Source organism: Amblyomma mixtum, chromosome 5, assembly GCF_055824585.1.
Source record: "Amblyomma mixtum isolate Tamu chromosome 5, ASM5582458v1, whole genome shotgun sequence".
Taxonomy (NCBI): domain Eukaryota; kingdom Metazoa; phylum Arthropoda; class Arachnida; order Ixodida; family Ixodidae; genus Amblyomma; species Amblyomma mixtum.
Genome location: NC_143016.1, coordinates 193627738 through 193644908, shown reverse-complemented (window position 1 = coordinate 193644908; position 17171 = coordinate 193627738). Strand labels below are relative to the sequence as shown.

The 17171-nt window shown below is 51.6% G+C and overlaps 1 protein-coding gene across 1 annotated transcript in view; it reads right to left on the bottom strand.

Annotated features, from left to right (window-relative positions):
- The window catches only part of LOC149345307 (uncharacterized), a 203210-nt gene that overhangs the window by 134422 nt on the left and 51617 nt on the right, over positions 1 to 17171 (bottom strand). The window contains exon 3 of the mRNA XM_089546571.1: positions 2027 to 2166. Within this exon, the coding sequence (XP_089402697.1) occupies positions 2027 to 2166 (140 nt within the window). The remainder of the gene's footprint in view (positions 1 to 2026; positions 2167 to 17171) is intronic.

Sequence of the window (17171 nt, the reverse complement as noted above, 5' to 3'; positions counted from 1 at the left end):
CTCTTGAACAAAATGCTACTCAAGGGAACATGCTTCCATGAGCGCGCACGTAAGCTTAACCTGACGCTAAAAACAAAGGCGACTAAGGCAACTAAGAGTTGGATTGCGCCTTTCTTGCCTTGCTCGTGGGAGTCCGTTCTTCACGAGACCCGAATTCTCAGCGTAAGCAAAAATACGGCTGGCCTTGAGCTTATGAAAGCGCGTTATATCAAGAAAACAGCCATGCCTTGTATTAGCGACTCGTATGTCGCCTTATTTGCGTCTCACCTGTTACCCACTCTTTTTCTTCTTTTTGATTACAGTTATCATATTCCTCTCCACAACTGGCTGTACTTTCGTCAACCTGAACTTAAGGATTTTCTTTTGTCTTCAAGTTCCTACGGCGGAGGGAACACATTTCTCACGACATAACTCTCCTGGCTTCGTTCCTTGATAATCATGGCTAAACTATCCTTGCTGAGAAGGATTAGTCGCTGCGAGGTTTAATTTACAACGGCGGCCTGTGTTGATCCACAGATTTATGGCACCGTCTGCTGGAGCATAGGTCCGCGCCTTGGCTTCGTCAGTCAATTCGCGGCTGCATGGGGCTGAGGGCTGGGCAAAACTGGTAGACTTCATTAAAATACATGAATATATCGCGCATATAAAGCGAGATACGCGTATACAGCACATGCAGATTTTGACTTCATAAAAGTGCAGGATAATTTTTACCACCTTAGGTTACCCCACAACCACTAGAGAGGCGTTCTTGAGCACGAGACGGCAATCTTGATGAGATAAATTGCGACCACGCCTCCAAAACCCGGCACCCTACCGGCAGTCGTCACCCACCAAAATGACGAACCAATACCAAGGCACTGCGGCTGAAACTCTGCGCGGACACGGCTGCGTTGTTTCAGAAGTCTGCTCGTTACGCGTCTGAATTAGCTACGCAATCATCGCCGAACGTGTATAACGCCAGAAGCAGGCTTCTACACGGCGCCTAAAATCCGGCACTGTCCATCAGGTTCTTAGAAATTGTATCCCGACAGCGCGCAAAATGCGGCTAGATATTCGCATATGCAAACCTATGCCAATGTCCGTAGAAGAAAATTGAGGCCAAAATTGTTGTACTTAATCATTCACGGAAAAACGGCGATTGAGTTTGAAAGTGATTTCAAACTGCCCACTTACGTTTTTAAACGACGTGACCATTCTTGTAAAATTAGAGAGTACCGTACCAGGACGAACATGTTTGCAAATTCATTTTTTGTTACAACAGTGCAACAGGCTCTCCGAAATGCAAGTGTGCTCTGCAAGTGAAGATGCATTTTTTTTCTAATCCGTAACCCCCCTGCTATAACGCCTTTGGGCAATGCGGAGAAACTCTTGAATAAAGAATAAAGAACCTGATAGCCTAAGCCAGTGATCAAACACATTCCTGCAATAAGATAATTTCGTGGTTGCCATTTCTACGCATGGACTGTGGCAGAGCAGGAGTGTATGCATTCCGCGCTATGTATTGCTGCTGTGCATTCGTTCCTGCTCCCTTTGCCTGTCTACGGTTGAAGGTCACCTCTGTCAATGTGAAGCCGACCGCGTCTTTGCCGATGGGCAGTGGCAGTTGCTTGGCTTAGACCCAGCGCGCAAGCTCAGTGGTACTTGGGCAGACAGAGTCGCGGCCGAGTCTCCATCTTCTCTAGTGCGCGAACATTTTTCCGCCTTCTTTCTCGCCAACTGGTTCCCGCTCTCAGCGCTCTGAGAGGAGGAGGAAATAAATTTGTTGGAAGGGGGCAGAAATACTTTGTTTAACAAGTGCAAACACCCAGCAGAAACTCTGACTGAACCTTCGGGCAAACACACTTCCGGCTGGGCGAGACCTAATTTTTTTTATGGTACGCATTTTATGCATTATCTGAAATTCGGCGTCGGTTCAGGCACAAAGGAGCGGAGTCGGATAAGGAAAGTGGCGAATATTTTCCAGCACGCAAAGTCTCTTGCTTAATACCAAGGTACACGCCATGTGTGAAACATTGCAGACACTTGCCTTTCCAGGTTTGTAAATTTCCATTGCAGATGAATTCGCGAATTCCCAAAAATAGCCTTCGTTCTCTATCATCTGTGAGGCCTCCAAGGCTGCCAGTGTCTTCGCAAGTTTTGCAGGGCCAAGTTTGGTTGTACTTTGTCCTGGAAAACCGTAAAACTCGTTACGAACTGTATCTCGCTGTTTACTCGGCGGACATATATTGCGGTTAATATTGGAAGGTACAGCGCAAAAGAGACGCAAGACTTACACGAAGAGGTCAGAGAGAGCACAGACAACACATATCATCATAATATCACAGACTGTGTCCGACTACGGGTTCGCCGGCTGATAATTGCGGGTTTCCCAGAGTTTGTCATCTCCGCAACTTGCGAAAAGCTTTTGCGACTGGTAAGGGAGGGGCTTGAGAATCCTAAAGAGAGGAATACGGCAGGTAGAAAATTGGTTGTGGTTCCTTATGTTCGCAAAGTAGCCCACAATTTGAAAAATATAGCAGGGCGTTTCGAGATTGGCGTCGTTTTTTCAGCGCCGTATAAGTTGAGGGGGCTGCGCCATGTGATCAGGGACCGTCATGAGAGGATGACAAAATTTAGTCTCTTTAAATGCCAGGCATCGCACAGGTCAAGGATGGTGGACCGTGCGTGTACCGTGGTATACGGAATTCCACTCACATGTAACGAAGTATACATAGGGCAAACCGGACGATGCATAGACATTCACCTGCGAGCGAAAACATCTAAGATCCCTCTCCGATGCAAACTATTCCTATTCGAAAGAGCACTGTCGCGAATGTCATAAAGATGAAAAGAGAAATAAGAAAACGAAGACCTGTCGCCCTTTGGTTACTATCACAAAGATTTTATTTAGGCACAGAGAGAAAACAACAGGAATCATGGAGGCCTACTTCATCCGAAAAAAACAGTCACAGTGTGCAAGCCAGCCTTCTATCATGCTAGTTGATAAAGAGGTTCCGTTCCTTGATACTTCCTGATCTTATATTTCAGTTCAAGGAAGGAGGCGGGATTCGGTTCGATAAGGTTTAGTGTGGTGATCGCGGTTTTCTCTTAGAATTTGTCTGCGCAAGTGCTCTCGACTTGTTATCAAATGACAGATTTGTATAATGTGTGTAATGTTTAACAATCAAAAATTAATTTCGAGTCACCACTTGTCCGCGTCCTCTTTCTGTATGTCTCGTTGGCGCTGTGCCTCACAACATAAACTGTTACCGACTTGCCCAAAGCCCACCCTTCAGCATGCACTGCGCACCCATTCAGTAGAGCGCATCATTTCTGCGTTTCAAGCTGACCTGCTGTGAATTCTGACACTGCCTGAAACACGAGAACATTACTCATGTGACATGACATTTAGATGGCATGCGCGTCGTGGTTGAAACGCTTCACAAAACCTAGCTAAGCAGCCAATCAGTTCAGTGCATAAGCGTTGAGAAGTAAAGCTAGGGACTGCAGCGATACACGGTGCCAGTGCAAAACATCTAAAACTCTACACTGTGAAAGCTGGCCGTAGAAATAAAGCACGTTTGCAAAAAGGAAAGGAGATTTTTCACTAGCGAAAGGGGCAAACTCTCAGGCAGAAAATTGGCTGCTAGTGTGAGCGCATATTCCTTACCTCTTTCGCAGTGGCGTAGCCAGAAATTTTGTTCGGGGGGGGGGGGGGGGGGGGGGGGGCTCATATTGCAGCGCGGCCTCCTCAAAGAATTTTTGGAGATATCAAACGCAAGAACAATAAATGCATTGCCATTGACTGTGCTATTGTGTATTAGATAACGCTATGCACTGTCTAGACAAGTGAAATATATATTTTTTAGAATAAAAGAATTTATTCGCATGTCTTAAATATCGTGGCAGACATAACTGATACCAATGCTTCCACGTTTTTGTGTATTTAGTAAGTAAAGAAAATATCACACGAAGTATCAAACTATATCAGTCCGAAACCACCAAAGCAGTGCATGCCGCTGATATGAAAAACGTAAAGGCCATGAAATGAGCAAGTAGACGACAAATACTTTAATGAATCTTTGTTGTTCAAGAACCTTTACATTTCTGTACATATGCTACGGCCAGGGAAAAATCTCAATGGCACTGTCCTTCGTTCCAGTGTACTGCGCAGCAGCAGCCGTCAGCGGTCATATATTGCGAGTAATTGCACCGAAATTTTAGTCGCAACAGTGAGCACATGTATAAACCAGAAGGTCTGCAAAATATACATTAGAAGTGCGAACATAAAATGGACAATATTCTCTTCTGTGGCATGACGGCACAAATGAATCACCACAACGCTTCGTCTCATCGGACCTCGCTGCGTTCTTTGTCAACTTCTCTGATACTGTGTTGATTTGGCTTGTCTCGTTGTATGGTCCGATGTGCGAGATTAAAAAAGTCAGTGCACCTTTGGCGTGAAAAGTTTATAAGAATAACAAATGAATTGAAGTTCCCTCTTTGAAAATCAAAAGCACGACTTTTGAAATCTCAGTGGAGCTTTCGCGTCAAAAGTTTATGGGAACTTTACAAACGTTAAGTTTCGGAATTGAAATGTGTTCCTCCGTAGACTCCACGGCCGCCGGGACATGCCGCGGCGAGCCCGCTTGCCATCAATAGGCCCTTGAAATTTTGCGCTAGGATGGGGCTCCTTGAGTTACGTGACTCCAGGTGCAAGGGCGTTGCCATGAAATACAACCTGAGTTAGCAATGTTCGCGCCAAAATGTCTTTTCTAGTCTGAAAAAGACATTATAGGTGACAAAATCCAGAATGACTTCCGGCGGCGGTGGTTGGTTTCGTCAGAGGTGCCTGAGAGTTCAAAAAAATTTCGGGGGGGGGGGGGGGGCTGAAACCCCATGAGCCCCCCCCCCCCCCCCCCTTCCTCTTGGCTACGCACCTGCTCTTTTGCACACCTGAATCTTTACATTCACTCACCACGTACGTGCTCCAGCGCTTTTAGAAGACATTTCCTAAGGATAGGGGAAAAATATGTTGGCTGAACACAAAACGCACAAAGGAGTGAAGTCAAGTTTAGTTAAAACACCTGTCATCTTTTTAACTCCTTCGTCTTAGAAGAAAAGCTAATTCGGAGGATTTTCCATGCTTCTCAAAAAAGGCATGCTTATCTGAGTCATTTGATCTTACGCCTCTTAGCTTTGCTGGCAATTCAGAGCGCTACATCCAGCAGCCACAAGACCCTCAGTAAAACAATGGGATAAAAATTTAGAACAGTGAAATTGACTTGATCACCGCCGAGCTGGCAGCCAGAATTTTCAGCGCTATAGATGCCGTTGACAAAGTTGCCATTGCCAAAATGTGTGTGGAGCTGTAGTAGGTGAAGCGTTTAAGCCCTATCTTCTACTCATCTATTTAAGGTACGCTGACAGCCCTTGCGCGCATTAGATAGAGAGCGATTCATAAAAGAAAACACAGCTGCTTTACTCTCCAGAACACAAAGGGCCGAAAACAGGAATAGGCAAGCTAAGAAGCCAGGTACAAATAGGAGAAAAGTGGCTGGGAGCAGGTTGTTCAATATTAGGAAAGAATATACATAAAGCAAGAGAGCGAAGCAGTTCGGGTACGATAAACAAATGCCAACTTCGGAAGCTGCGAAACAGAATTAGAGTAGCGTTTCTCAGCGCGTAACGGCCAACACAAGCACACAGAAAATATAGCAAACTGAAAGAAATGAAACGCACATCACTCTAAGTATTAAGATATTCAATAAAAAAAAACCAGCTTGAAAGGATGATGGTTCACAGATAACCGCCAAGCTAGGAGGAAATCAGTTTAACTCTTTAATAGTTAGCACCAAAAGTGAGTATTTGTATCGTCATTTTCGAGCAAATTAATGTTTATTGTTACTGGTATTTCATTAACACCTCTTTTTGCGCACTTGAATTAGAGAAAAAATAGCGCAAACCATGCACACCTCGAGAATGGAACGAGGACGGGACACAATCTCGTCGCCGTTCCTTCTCGTGGTGCGCATGGTTCGCGCTATTTTTTCTCCAATTAAAATGTTACTGATATTGTCACCGGTAAACAGTTGTTGAACCACGCAGACCAGGTTTAATTAGACGTGCTGGGCGTGCAAGACAGCCGGGAGCTCGAACGAGGAAGAAGACAATCTTCTAGCCCCTCGAATGCCCAAGGCAAGGCAAGTCCCAGCTAAAGCAGTTCGGCAGCGGTACGGCGCCAATGGGTGGATTCGTACTGCGGCATGACTCCCCTTCTCTGAAGGGCGCCGACTCGGTGCCGCAGTGATGGGAAGCAGGAAGAGAAGGGACGCCGCATGTGTCTGGCAGCAGGTGTAGTCACGCCTGAAGCGCTAGCGGGCGTGGTATGTCTTCATCCGCGCGACGTGGACGACTTCGGAGGTCGGTCGCCTAGAGGAGCGAACTGTTCCTTGGGGAAGAACTTCACAGTTCACTGCACTGACTTGGCGGAGCACCTCGTAGGGGCCAAAATATCGGCGCAGAAGCTTTTCGGAGACTTGTTCGCCGGGCTAACAGCTCTGTGTCGGAGGTTATAGCGGCGAGCGTCATGGGCTTGCTGGTGCCGGATGCGGTGTCGACGATTTGGCGGGCGGCCTCGGCGTAAAGAACGAAGTGGGCAGCACCCATAACAGGTGAGGTAGTGCTAGTCGGATACAACATTGCGTCCAGCATGGTTGTGGCTTTGCGACCATGCACTAAACGAAACGCGTCGTTTCTTGTAGAGCAGTATTATATACGAATGTGACGTAAAGGAGTATGGCGTCTCAGTTTCGTTTGTCTGCGTCAATATACATGAAAATCATGTCAGCGATAGTCTTATTTAACCGTCCGGAGAATCCGTTCGTTTGAGGGTGGTAAGCGGTTGTTTTGCGGTGATTTGTGCCGCTAACGCGCATAACCTCCCGCGTAAGGGCCGAGGTGAACGCCGTTCTCCTGTCAGTTACAACGACGATCGGTGCACCGGAACGAAGCACAATATTTTGAACTAAAAGTTCGCAATTTCGTCAGCTGCACCACAAGGGAGAGCTTTAGATTCACAGTACCGGCTGAAGTAGTCGGTGGCGACCACAATGTAGCGGTTACCCAACGAGTACTCCGGAAATGGGCCGAGTAAGTCCATGCCGACTTGGTGGAAGGAGATTTGTGGCGGATCAATAAGCTGCAGTAGTCCGGCTGGCTTAGTCGGGGGCGTCTTGCGGCGTTAGCACTCACGGCAAGTTCTGACGTAACGCTGGACAACTGCAGCAACCCTGGGACAGTAGTACTTTGGCGTATCTGCGCCAAAATGCGGGAAAAACCCAGGTGACCAGAAGATGGGTCATCATGTCACGCCTGCAGGACTTCGTCGCGCAAGGCCGCAGGTAGACTAGCACATAGACAGCGTCCGTCGGGTGGTAGTTTTTCTTATACAGAACGCCATCGCGCAAACAGAATGACGACAGTCCACGTGAGAAAATTCGCTGGGCGACTGGACGCTCCCTTCAAGATGCTCAATGACAGGCCGTAGTTCACTGCCGCCTCTTTGACGTTGAGTGAGGACGGACGTGGAAATGGCGCCGAGAAAAACAAAATCGGCGTCGGGATCAGCTCGGTTGTCCTGGGCCGGCTTGCACGAAACAAATAAGACCGGCTTATTTCCAGTCTAATCTTAATCGCGGTCTAAAAGCTCTCTCGATTTTGAGAAAAGAAAATGCGCATTGATGGTTCACTTTGTCGGTGAGTGCCTCAAGTGCGCACGACGCCGACTAAAACATTGAGTTACCGAACTTTCAGTCGGAGTTCGCGGTGCATTTGAGGTGTCCACTGACAAAATGAACCAGCTATGCGCCTTCCCTTTCTTCAAAACCGAGAGAGCTTTTAGACCGCGAATAACATTAGACTGGAAATAAGCCGGTCTTATTTGTTTCGTGCAAGCCGGCCCTGGACAGGTGGTGGTGGTGAAAACTTTTAATTTCTGAAATAGAGTTTGGGAGCCACAGAGTGGCCACGCTACATGGTCGGCGTCCCTAGTCCGGGACACCGCATGACAATGCCCCGTCTCTAGCCCGTTTCACCAGAGCCCTTTGGGACTCAAGCGAGGAGCAGTTGAGAAGGGCAGTCTCCCATGCCTCTCTGGAAGGGGTAGGGGAAGGGGGGAGGTGGGGATTTTGAGTACATGCCCACACCATGTGGAAGATATCACAGGTCTCCCCACAGTGTGGGCATCGCCCATCCGTGTTAGGATCGTAATGCTTTAAGATTGCAGGACAGAGTAGAGTACCTGTCTGCAGGCGCCTTAAAGTTCGCTCCTCCGTCTTACTCAGCCCCTTTGCAGGGGCCGGGAAAAGGCGGTGGATGTCGCTATAATGCGTTATAATTTCCTTGAATCGCAGCAGCGGCTGGTTAGTCTCCGAGCCAGAAGAGCTGGGATGAGGAGCCCGGTGAGTAAGCGCTCGGGCAGCCGCGTCAGCGTCCTCATTACCTCGTAAGCCCTGGTGGCCAGGAGCCCAAATGATTCTTTTGGGTGTTGGATCAGTGGCAGTCCGTCTTAGAATGCAAGCAGCTAAGGGGGAGATCTCCCCCGCCAAGTAATGATCACATGCTTTTCGGGAGTCCGTAATGATGATTCTCGAATTGGCGTGGGCGGCAGCAAGCGCTATCGCTACTTCCTCGGCTCGCATTGAATTCGGGGCTCGAAAAGAGAGTCCATCAACGTGCATTTCCTGGTGAACGACAGCGGCCGTGTAAAATCCCGTGGGCGATGGGCCTGCTACGTCTACATAATATACACCGGGTCGGGAGCCGTGTTGTCTCTCAAGAGCCCGAGCCCGCGCTTGTCGCCTGTTTACGTGCATGTCGGTGTCCATGTTACGGGGGAGCGGGGAGACCCAGAGCATATGGCGCCACAGTACTGGGATACGCTCCGCCTCCTCTGGAGTGCAGTCGTGTTGGATGTGTAAGCGGTTTAGCAGGCGGCGCCCAGGGGCCGTCTGCATGAGCCGCGTGTATTGGTTCACGAGGTGGGACTCCCGCAGCTCCTGGTAGGAGTTTAGCACCCCCAATGCCTTGAGTTTGGCATTAGAGGTAGTCACCGGGAGATCCAGGGCTCGCTTAGTTGCCTTGCGGATGACAGCGTCTATTCGCGCCTCGTCTTGCTTAGTAGTGCGGAGATATGGCACGGCGTAGAGGATCCGGCTAGTCACGAAGGCATAGACGATCCGAAGCGCGTCCCTGCCCCGCAGACCGCCCCGCTTGTTGGAAACGCGGCGGATCATGCGCCCTACCTGTTCGCCTACTCTCTTGAGTTTCAGAATGGTGGAGTCCGGTCTGAGTCTGTGGTGAATGAAAAGGCCCAGAATACGGAGCTCCTCCACCTCTCTAATAGGACCTCCTGACAGAGAGATGTGAATTGCTGTCCTATCCTTTGGGTTCGCTCTGACATGCAAAAGCTCTGATTTCGCTGGAGCACATTGGAGCCCACAGTCAATGGCATACGCATCGACTATGGAAGCGGCCTGCTGAAGGCGGGCCTCCATGTCCCCAAGGCTCCCCTCAGTGGTCCAAATTGTAATGTCATCTGCATACAACGCGTGTTGAATGCCTTCCACCCGGGCCAGTTGGCTTGGGAGGTGCATCATAGCTATGTTGAACAGGAGCGGTGATAACACCGCTCCCTGAGGTGTACCCCGTGTTCCCATCATGTAAGGGCCGTATTCCTCGCCCTCAATCCGAAAAAAGGCCTGGCGATTAGTCAAGAAATTTCTTACATACGCGTAGGCCCTAGCCCCACAATCGGTAGAACTCAAGTTGGCCAGGGTGCTTCCGTGTTTAACATTGTCGAAAGCTCCTTTCAGATCAAGGGCGAGGATGGCTTTGTCATTGTGTTGCATAGTTGTGGGTCGTATTACATCCCTGTGCAGCTGGAGAAGGACATCCTGTGCAGACATGTGGGGGCGAAACCCGAACATGGTAACTGCAAAGAAGCCCTTACTCTCCAGGTATGGAGAGAGGCGATCCCGAACCATCGTCTCCATAAGCTTGCCCGCACATGAGGTCAGTGATATGGGCCTCAGGTTGTTCGTATTCACGGCCTTACCTGTTTTATGGATAAACGTCACAAGTGACGTTTTCCACTCGGGAGGGAGTGGACGACCGTCCCAGATCTGGTTGATGTATTCTAATAAATGGAGGTAGGCTGAGTCCGGTAGGTTCGCCAACAGGTTCACTGTTATGTGATCCCGTCCCGGAGCCGTACCCCGGCGCATTTTTGCTAAGGCCGCCTTAAGGTCGTGCAACTCAAAAGGGGCATCAAGTGTTTCATTAGGCCTGGCAGAGTACATGAACTCAGGCCCAGGCGGGTCCTCCGTACGACAAAGATATCTGTCGCACAGAGTGTCCGCAAGTTGCGCCGTCGTACCTTGATACCCTTGCAGAGCCCGCCGGAGCTGCTTTTGCGTCTCCCCTCTCGTTTGAGAGGGGTCGATTAGACTGCGAAAGAGACGCCACGTCCCCTTCGAGCTCATCTGATTAGCTGCGGCGTCACAGCGTGCTATCCAATTTGAATCTGAGAGTTCGGCAGCATACGCTGCAGCTTGCTCTGTGAGTTTGACTATGCGGTCGCGTAATTTGCGATTAGTTTTCTGCTTTTTCCACCGTTTAGTTAAGCTCCGGCGCGCCTCCCACAAATGCAGGAGGTGGGTGTCCACTGCGGGGATCTCTTCGGTGGTTTGTAGTGTTGTGACGTGTTGTTTCTGAATGTTGTATATGTGGTTAGCCCACTCCGCGTAGCCGCCGGAAAATAGTACGGGAGGGATAGTGTGATTTCGGAATTTGTGCCAATCGGTCAGCTTGGCCTGACCCCATTTTTTGCGCGCTGCCTTCGCCATGAGTGTAATCCGGAGAAGGAGGTGATCGCTGCCTAGAGAATCTCCCAAGTTCTCCCAAGCAGCCGCTCTAGCATTTTTGACGAGAGAAAGGTCTGGACACGTGTCGCGGGTTACCGAATTCCCCACTCGGGTGGGATACGCCGGGTCCGTGAGCAACGTGAGGCTGAGTGTGGAGATGAGCTCCGCCAGCTTACGTCCTCTTGCCTGTTCGAAGTGGTAGCCCCAATGAAGGCTGGGAGCATTGAAGTCTCCAACGATCACTAGAGGCTCTTTGGCTGCCATTTTTATCGCGCGAAGGAAGATTTCATTAAAAGTTACGCGCGGCTTATGCGGAGGGCAGTATATGTTGAGGATATGTATTGACGGGTCGCGGCGTCTGAGAGGCAGTACCCGGACCATTGTATATTCTTGCTCGGTACTCAAGTCTAAGTCGACCTGAACCCCGGTGTAAGCCTTATTCACCAGGATGCACGTAGAGGGGCCCCCCTGAAAGGTGCTGTAGCCTGATAATTTAGCATCTATGCCGGGCTCCTGCAGGGCAACGAGTGCCGGCATGTCACCTAGGGACTGCAGGTAGAGCTGGAGGTGTGACCGTTTTTTCCAAGCCCTGAAACCCCTGCAGTTCCATTGAATGATTTGGAATTTTTCAAGGTTTTTATCATTCCTATTAGTTGTGCTAGCCATGTTGTTCTATTTATTTACGGGGGAGCGGTCTAGCTCTGGCCGGGAGCCAGCGCAACCCCAGCGAGAGGCCGCACCGACCCAACAGCTGCCGAGCCTGAACCGTGTTCCTTCGCTGCCTGGCGGGAGGCTGTCTTACGTTTGAGGTGAAGGGAATCGGAGCTAGTGGCGTTCTGAATTTGGGTGCTGACCCAGGGCTGCACGGCTTTAAGGACCGAGTCAGTAACCTGGGCCATAAGGTCGGGAAGTGCTTGCGTTAAAGCTGCCTTGAACATGTCCTGGAAGGACTCGCGGACTGCTGACATGATTTGATTCGGGAGGGCCGCCACTTGCTCCTCCAGTTGCTCGGTTTGGCGCTGCAGTGCCTCTAGGCCGGCGACGCGACCAGCTGATCCAACTACCGTGTCCCCGCTCTGCCGCGAGACGCTAGTGAGGCAAGATGTTACGGATGATCCGTCATCCTCGTCATCTGGCTCAGCTTCTTGCATTGGTTCGGATGACCCGGCCTGTTTGGCCTCTAATTCCTGAATTTTGCGCGCTAGAATTTGGTTCTGGCGCCTGAGCTCCTCTACCTGCTGCTGTAGGGCGGTTTCGGTAGGGGAGGGACGGGTAGGGGAGGGACGGGTAGGGGGCCCAGAGACTGCCCTACTCCAACTGCTCACCTGTGATTGGACGGGTGCCAAGGGCGGGAAGTCCCTGGCGTTGAGGACCGGGGGCATCGCCTGGGTCGCGGACTTGACAGGTTTCGATGTGCCGGGTTTGGCCTTGATTTCCTGATGGGCTGGCGCTTTCTTGGCCTTGGGCGGAGGAGCCTGCTTGGGCCCCGTCTTTGTCTTCGGTTTCGATCCGGATGGGGAGCTCGGTTTGATGGCTTTCCGGAACCGCCCAGCACAGCCAGGAGCTCCGGTCGGGTGGCCACCTCCGCAGATGAGGCAGCTCGGAACACAGTCATGTTCCGCCAGGCCGTCAGGAGTGGCATCGGGAACCTGGACTCCACAGCGTTTGCAGCGTCCCGGCTGCGGTCGCGGGCACGCATCGGCCCGATGGCCCACTGTGCCACAGCGGTGGCATGCTGGCACTGTTTTCTTGTACAGGCGAACAGGGAGCCGTTCGTAGCTGTACAACACCGTCCGTGGCACCTTGGTCCCCGCGAAGGTGATCACCGCAACCGGGGTTCCCCCTAGCTTGCGCACAGACACCACATTTTGTTCCGCACTGAGTTTTCTTTTAACGCTTTCAGACGTTTCGTCTGGCGAAACAGTCACGACGCCTCGACAGAACGCACCGGAGAGTTTAGGGTGTCCCCGGAACGGTAGCTCGCGTTCCCCTACCGGCAGCACAATATCCCGGAGTAGCTTCTCCGCGGCGTCGACTGATTTCAGTGCACATACAAGGACGTTTTGGTCCCAAACGGGCCACACCGCAAGTCCAGCATTTGCGTCGTCCCCGAGGATGCTGCGGACTGCAGCGCCGGCTTGTCCAGGACCAAACGTTGCCTTGAGGTCGACCGTGATTCTTGGTTTCAGCACAACAACGATGTCATCTTTTTCAATGCGCGGCGTGTTCTGCGGCCGCCACCGGAGTTGCTTGGAGCTCTTCAAGGCTGCGTTCAGCGCACTCCCGCCCTGCGTATGCGCAGAGCTAGCCGGTGCCTGTTGCTGGGTGGCACCAGCACCAGCGTCCCTCGATGCCGCTGCCGCGTTCTTCTTTCCGCGCCAGACGCGGATCATATCTTGTAGGTAGTCGTCCTCCGTTGGTAGAGGATCTTCGCCTTCAGTCGTATCCTCGGATTGATGGGTATCCATTGTTACGATCTGCAAGGACTGCGGGTCGTATCCGGTGACTTGATTTTGAGCCGCCAGAGCCGAGGGATCCCCGACCGGGGCCATCGCAGGCCCCGGCGCCGTTAGGCTTAGCACCACCGCGGAGTGACGAAAGCTTCAAATGACCGAAAAGTGGTCGAAAATTGGCCCCACCTTAACAAACGTGGTGTAGACGGGTGCCGCTGAGGTTCCTGGAGACGATAATACCAGGCTTGCAGGGGAAAAAGTTGGTGTATCGCAATTGATTGCGATTTGTCACCGAGCCGACGCGGTATGCGACCGCTCCCGTCACCGACGCTAGCGCCCCCCCGCCCTGGACAGGAGCACGAGACAGACAGTCGGCATCACTGTGCTTCCTACCGGACTTATAAACGACGGTGACATCGAACTCTTGAATCCGAAGACTCCAGCGTGCCAGCCGCCCCTTGGGGATTATTGTGGTTCGCCAGCCAACACAGCGAATGGTGGTCACTGACGACTTTAAAAGGGCGGCCCTTTTAATACGGGCGAAATTCGGTCGCTGCCCACACAATTGAAAGGCATACTGATTACGTGTCTTTACGTAGAGATAATTCACTTAAAGTTAAAGAATACAGGTGCCGGACTGACCTTTTTAAAATGTCTTTTTTCCCCAAAACGGTTTCGGAATGGAACAAGCTGCCTGAGGAAGTAGTGTCCATATTATCAAATGATTCATTTTGTTCCATGCTGTGACATTTTTTTGTGTATAATAATTCCGTGTTCTTTCTATCTCATTGTTATCTTTTTTTTTTGTAACCACCTGCACGCGGTGGCATTTGTGTACTTTTTCTTCTACCCCCCCACTCTAATGCCAGCCAATGGCGCTGTGGGTATGATGATAAATAAATAAATAAATAAATACTTTTTCAGTAGTGGAATAGTGCGCCTCCGAGCGTGACAAGGTGCGGCTTGCGTATGCGATTACCCGTTCGAAATCATCCTGCCACTGCACAAGGATCGCATCGAGGCCGATGTTGCTGGCGTCTGTGTGCAATTCAGTGCCGGTTTACTCGTCGAAGTGGCTAAGGAGGGGCGCCCCTTGGAGACGAGTGGGGAGGTCTTCGAAGGCCTGTTGTCGCTCCTGGCCCCAGAAGAACGGTTCGGCTTCTTTCGAGAAGGGGATGAGGGGCTCAGCGATCTGGGAGAACCTCTGCACAAAACGCCGATAATAGGCGCAGAGACCCAGAAAGCGGCACACACTGCACTTGTCGGTTGCTACGGGAAAAGCAGCGACGGAGGCTGTCTTATCGATGTCAGGGCTAACTCCCTTAGCGCTCACGATGTGGCCCAGAAACCTGAACTCTTGTAAAGCGAAGTGACACTTTTCAGGCTTGAGGGAAAGACCGGCCGAACGAATTGCTGCGAATACAGCGCGCAGGCGCCTCAGGTGCTCTTCGAACGTGGCGCAGAAGCTAACAACGTCATCCACGTACACAAGGCAGGACTGCCATTTTATATCGGCAAGCACGGTGTCCATCATTCACTGGAAGGTGGTAGGAGCCGAGCACAGGCCGAAAGGGAGCATTCGAAATCGTACAGACCATCCGGTGTTATAATGGCGGTCTTTTCCCGGTCGCGTTTGTCCACCTCGATTTGCCAATAGCCACTGCGCAAATGTAGCGACGAGAATTACGTGGCGTGGCGCAGCTGGGCCAGGGAGTCATCACTGCGTGGCAGAGGATAAACGCCGTTTTTGGTGACTTTCTTTAGACGCCTGTAATTAATACAGAACCGTAGGGTTCCATCTTTCTTCGCCACTAGAACAGGCGATGCCCACGGGCTCGTCGACGGCTGTATCACGTCGTCCTGGAGCATTTATTGAACTTGTCAGCGAATGGCATCACGTTCCTTCGAAGAGACCCGATAAGGCGGCTAGCATCGCTAGTTTGTGTCAACTATAATGCGGTGCTTTGTGAGCGGAGTCTGCCTAACTTTGGAGGTTGAGGCAAAACAGTCGCGGAAAGGTTCGATAATGCTCTCCAGGCAGCGTTTCTGATTAGTCGTGAATTTCGGGTTTACGTCGGTTTTTATGGGAGTGGTCGGTGCCTACACTGATGCCGGGATTTCGGACAACTCGTGCTGTCCCACGAATTCACCAAGTTCTTCGAAATACGAATAGCTGTTTTGCCAGGCAAACACTGAGCTTCAGAACCAAAATCGCTCACCAAAAGTTCAGTTCGCCCCCTGTTCAATCCAATACTTACGCGAGCTACACAGACTTGCCGAGCCAGGAGCAGCGAGATGTTGGTTTCAGTGATGCCACGAGTGCTCGGGTTGTTATCGCACTCTACGGTAACAAACATGCTGGCTCTTGATGGGATCAATACGTGGTCGTCACAGACGCATAACTTAGCCCTGCGTGGCTCGGTATCGTCGTCGATAGGGTCTTGGGTGGAAAACAACACGACTGACTCCTAAAGGTTGATAACGGCACCGTAATCCTAAAGGAAATCAAAACCGAGCATGAGGTCCTTGGAGCACTCGGGTAACACGGCAAAGCAACCAAGGAAAGTAACCCCGCGGATCTCGATTCGCGAAGTGCAGACACCAATTCGAGTTACGACATGGCCAACAGCTGTGCGGATCTGCGGCCCAGACCAAGGGGTCAAATCCTTCCTCAGGGCCGTGCCTAAACCGACTGCTCATTACAGAAAAATCGGCGCCGGTATCCACGAGTGCGGTAACGTCGTGGTTGTCGACGGATACCGGAATTTCGTCGGAAACCAGGTGGTCGCAGCGCGGCGTTGAGGTCGTCGGGTCAGGTCATCGTCGGCCGGAGCGTCGCGGCAAATCTTCGGGTGGAGGCTCTTGACGCGGTACAGTAGCGGCGGCAGTGCCCCCGGGTGGGACGCCGTCTTCAGTTTTCCCTATGTGGGGACGCATCTCTGAACTGACCGGAGGACGATAGGCGGCCGGGCGAAGAGAACCGTCTTGGGGATGGCGATCGGAACTGGCGTCACTTCGAGGTCGAGGACGCTATCAGCCAGGTACAGCTCGATATCCCGAGGTCTTTCACCGCAGCGCGGTCTAGGTGCGTCAGGTGAAAACCCCCTTAAACCCATTCTTCGCTAGGGGCAGTGGCGGAGGATGTGGCCGGGCTTCCCGCAGTGGTAACAGAGTGGCCGATGGTGTGGAGTTCCAAAACGAAGTTTCGACAGTTCCTCGTGCACAAGGGTTCTTACAAGCTCCCGAAGCTCCTCGGCGGGCAGCGACGTAGGCGTGTGCTGGGAAGCGGCTGCGACAGTAGCCTGAGGTCCGTAGTGCGCGCCGCATTCCTGCAGAGAGCGCTGGATTGCCGTTGCCTCCCTTGTAAAGTCGGCCACTGTTCTTGGCGGGTCACGGACCTGTCCGGCAAACAGCTGCTCTTTTGTGCCGCGCATTAAATGGGCCTACCTTCTTGGCCTTGGGCAAAGCAGGGTCCGCCCGATTGAACAGTCGCGTCATGTCCCCGATGAAGATCGCGACGCTCTCGTTCGACTGCTGGGATCTCGAGTGCAGGGCCATTTCGGCCTTCTCTTTTCTTTCGCTGGTCGTAATTATGTCTAGAAGCTCTCAAAGAAAATTCTCCCAGGTGGTAATGGAAGCGTCGTGGTTTTCAAACCACGTTTTGGCCGAGTCCTGCAGCGCAAAGTAGACGTTCTGCAGTTCGCGCTCGCCGTCCCACTCATTGAAACCCGCCGCTCAGTCAAAGCTGGCCAACCAGACTTCGGCGTCCTCGAACCTGTCCCCGTAGAACGGTGGCGGCGATCGGAGTGCGTGA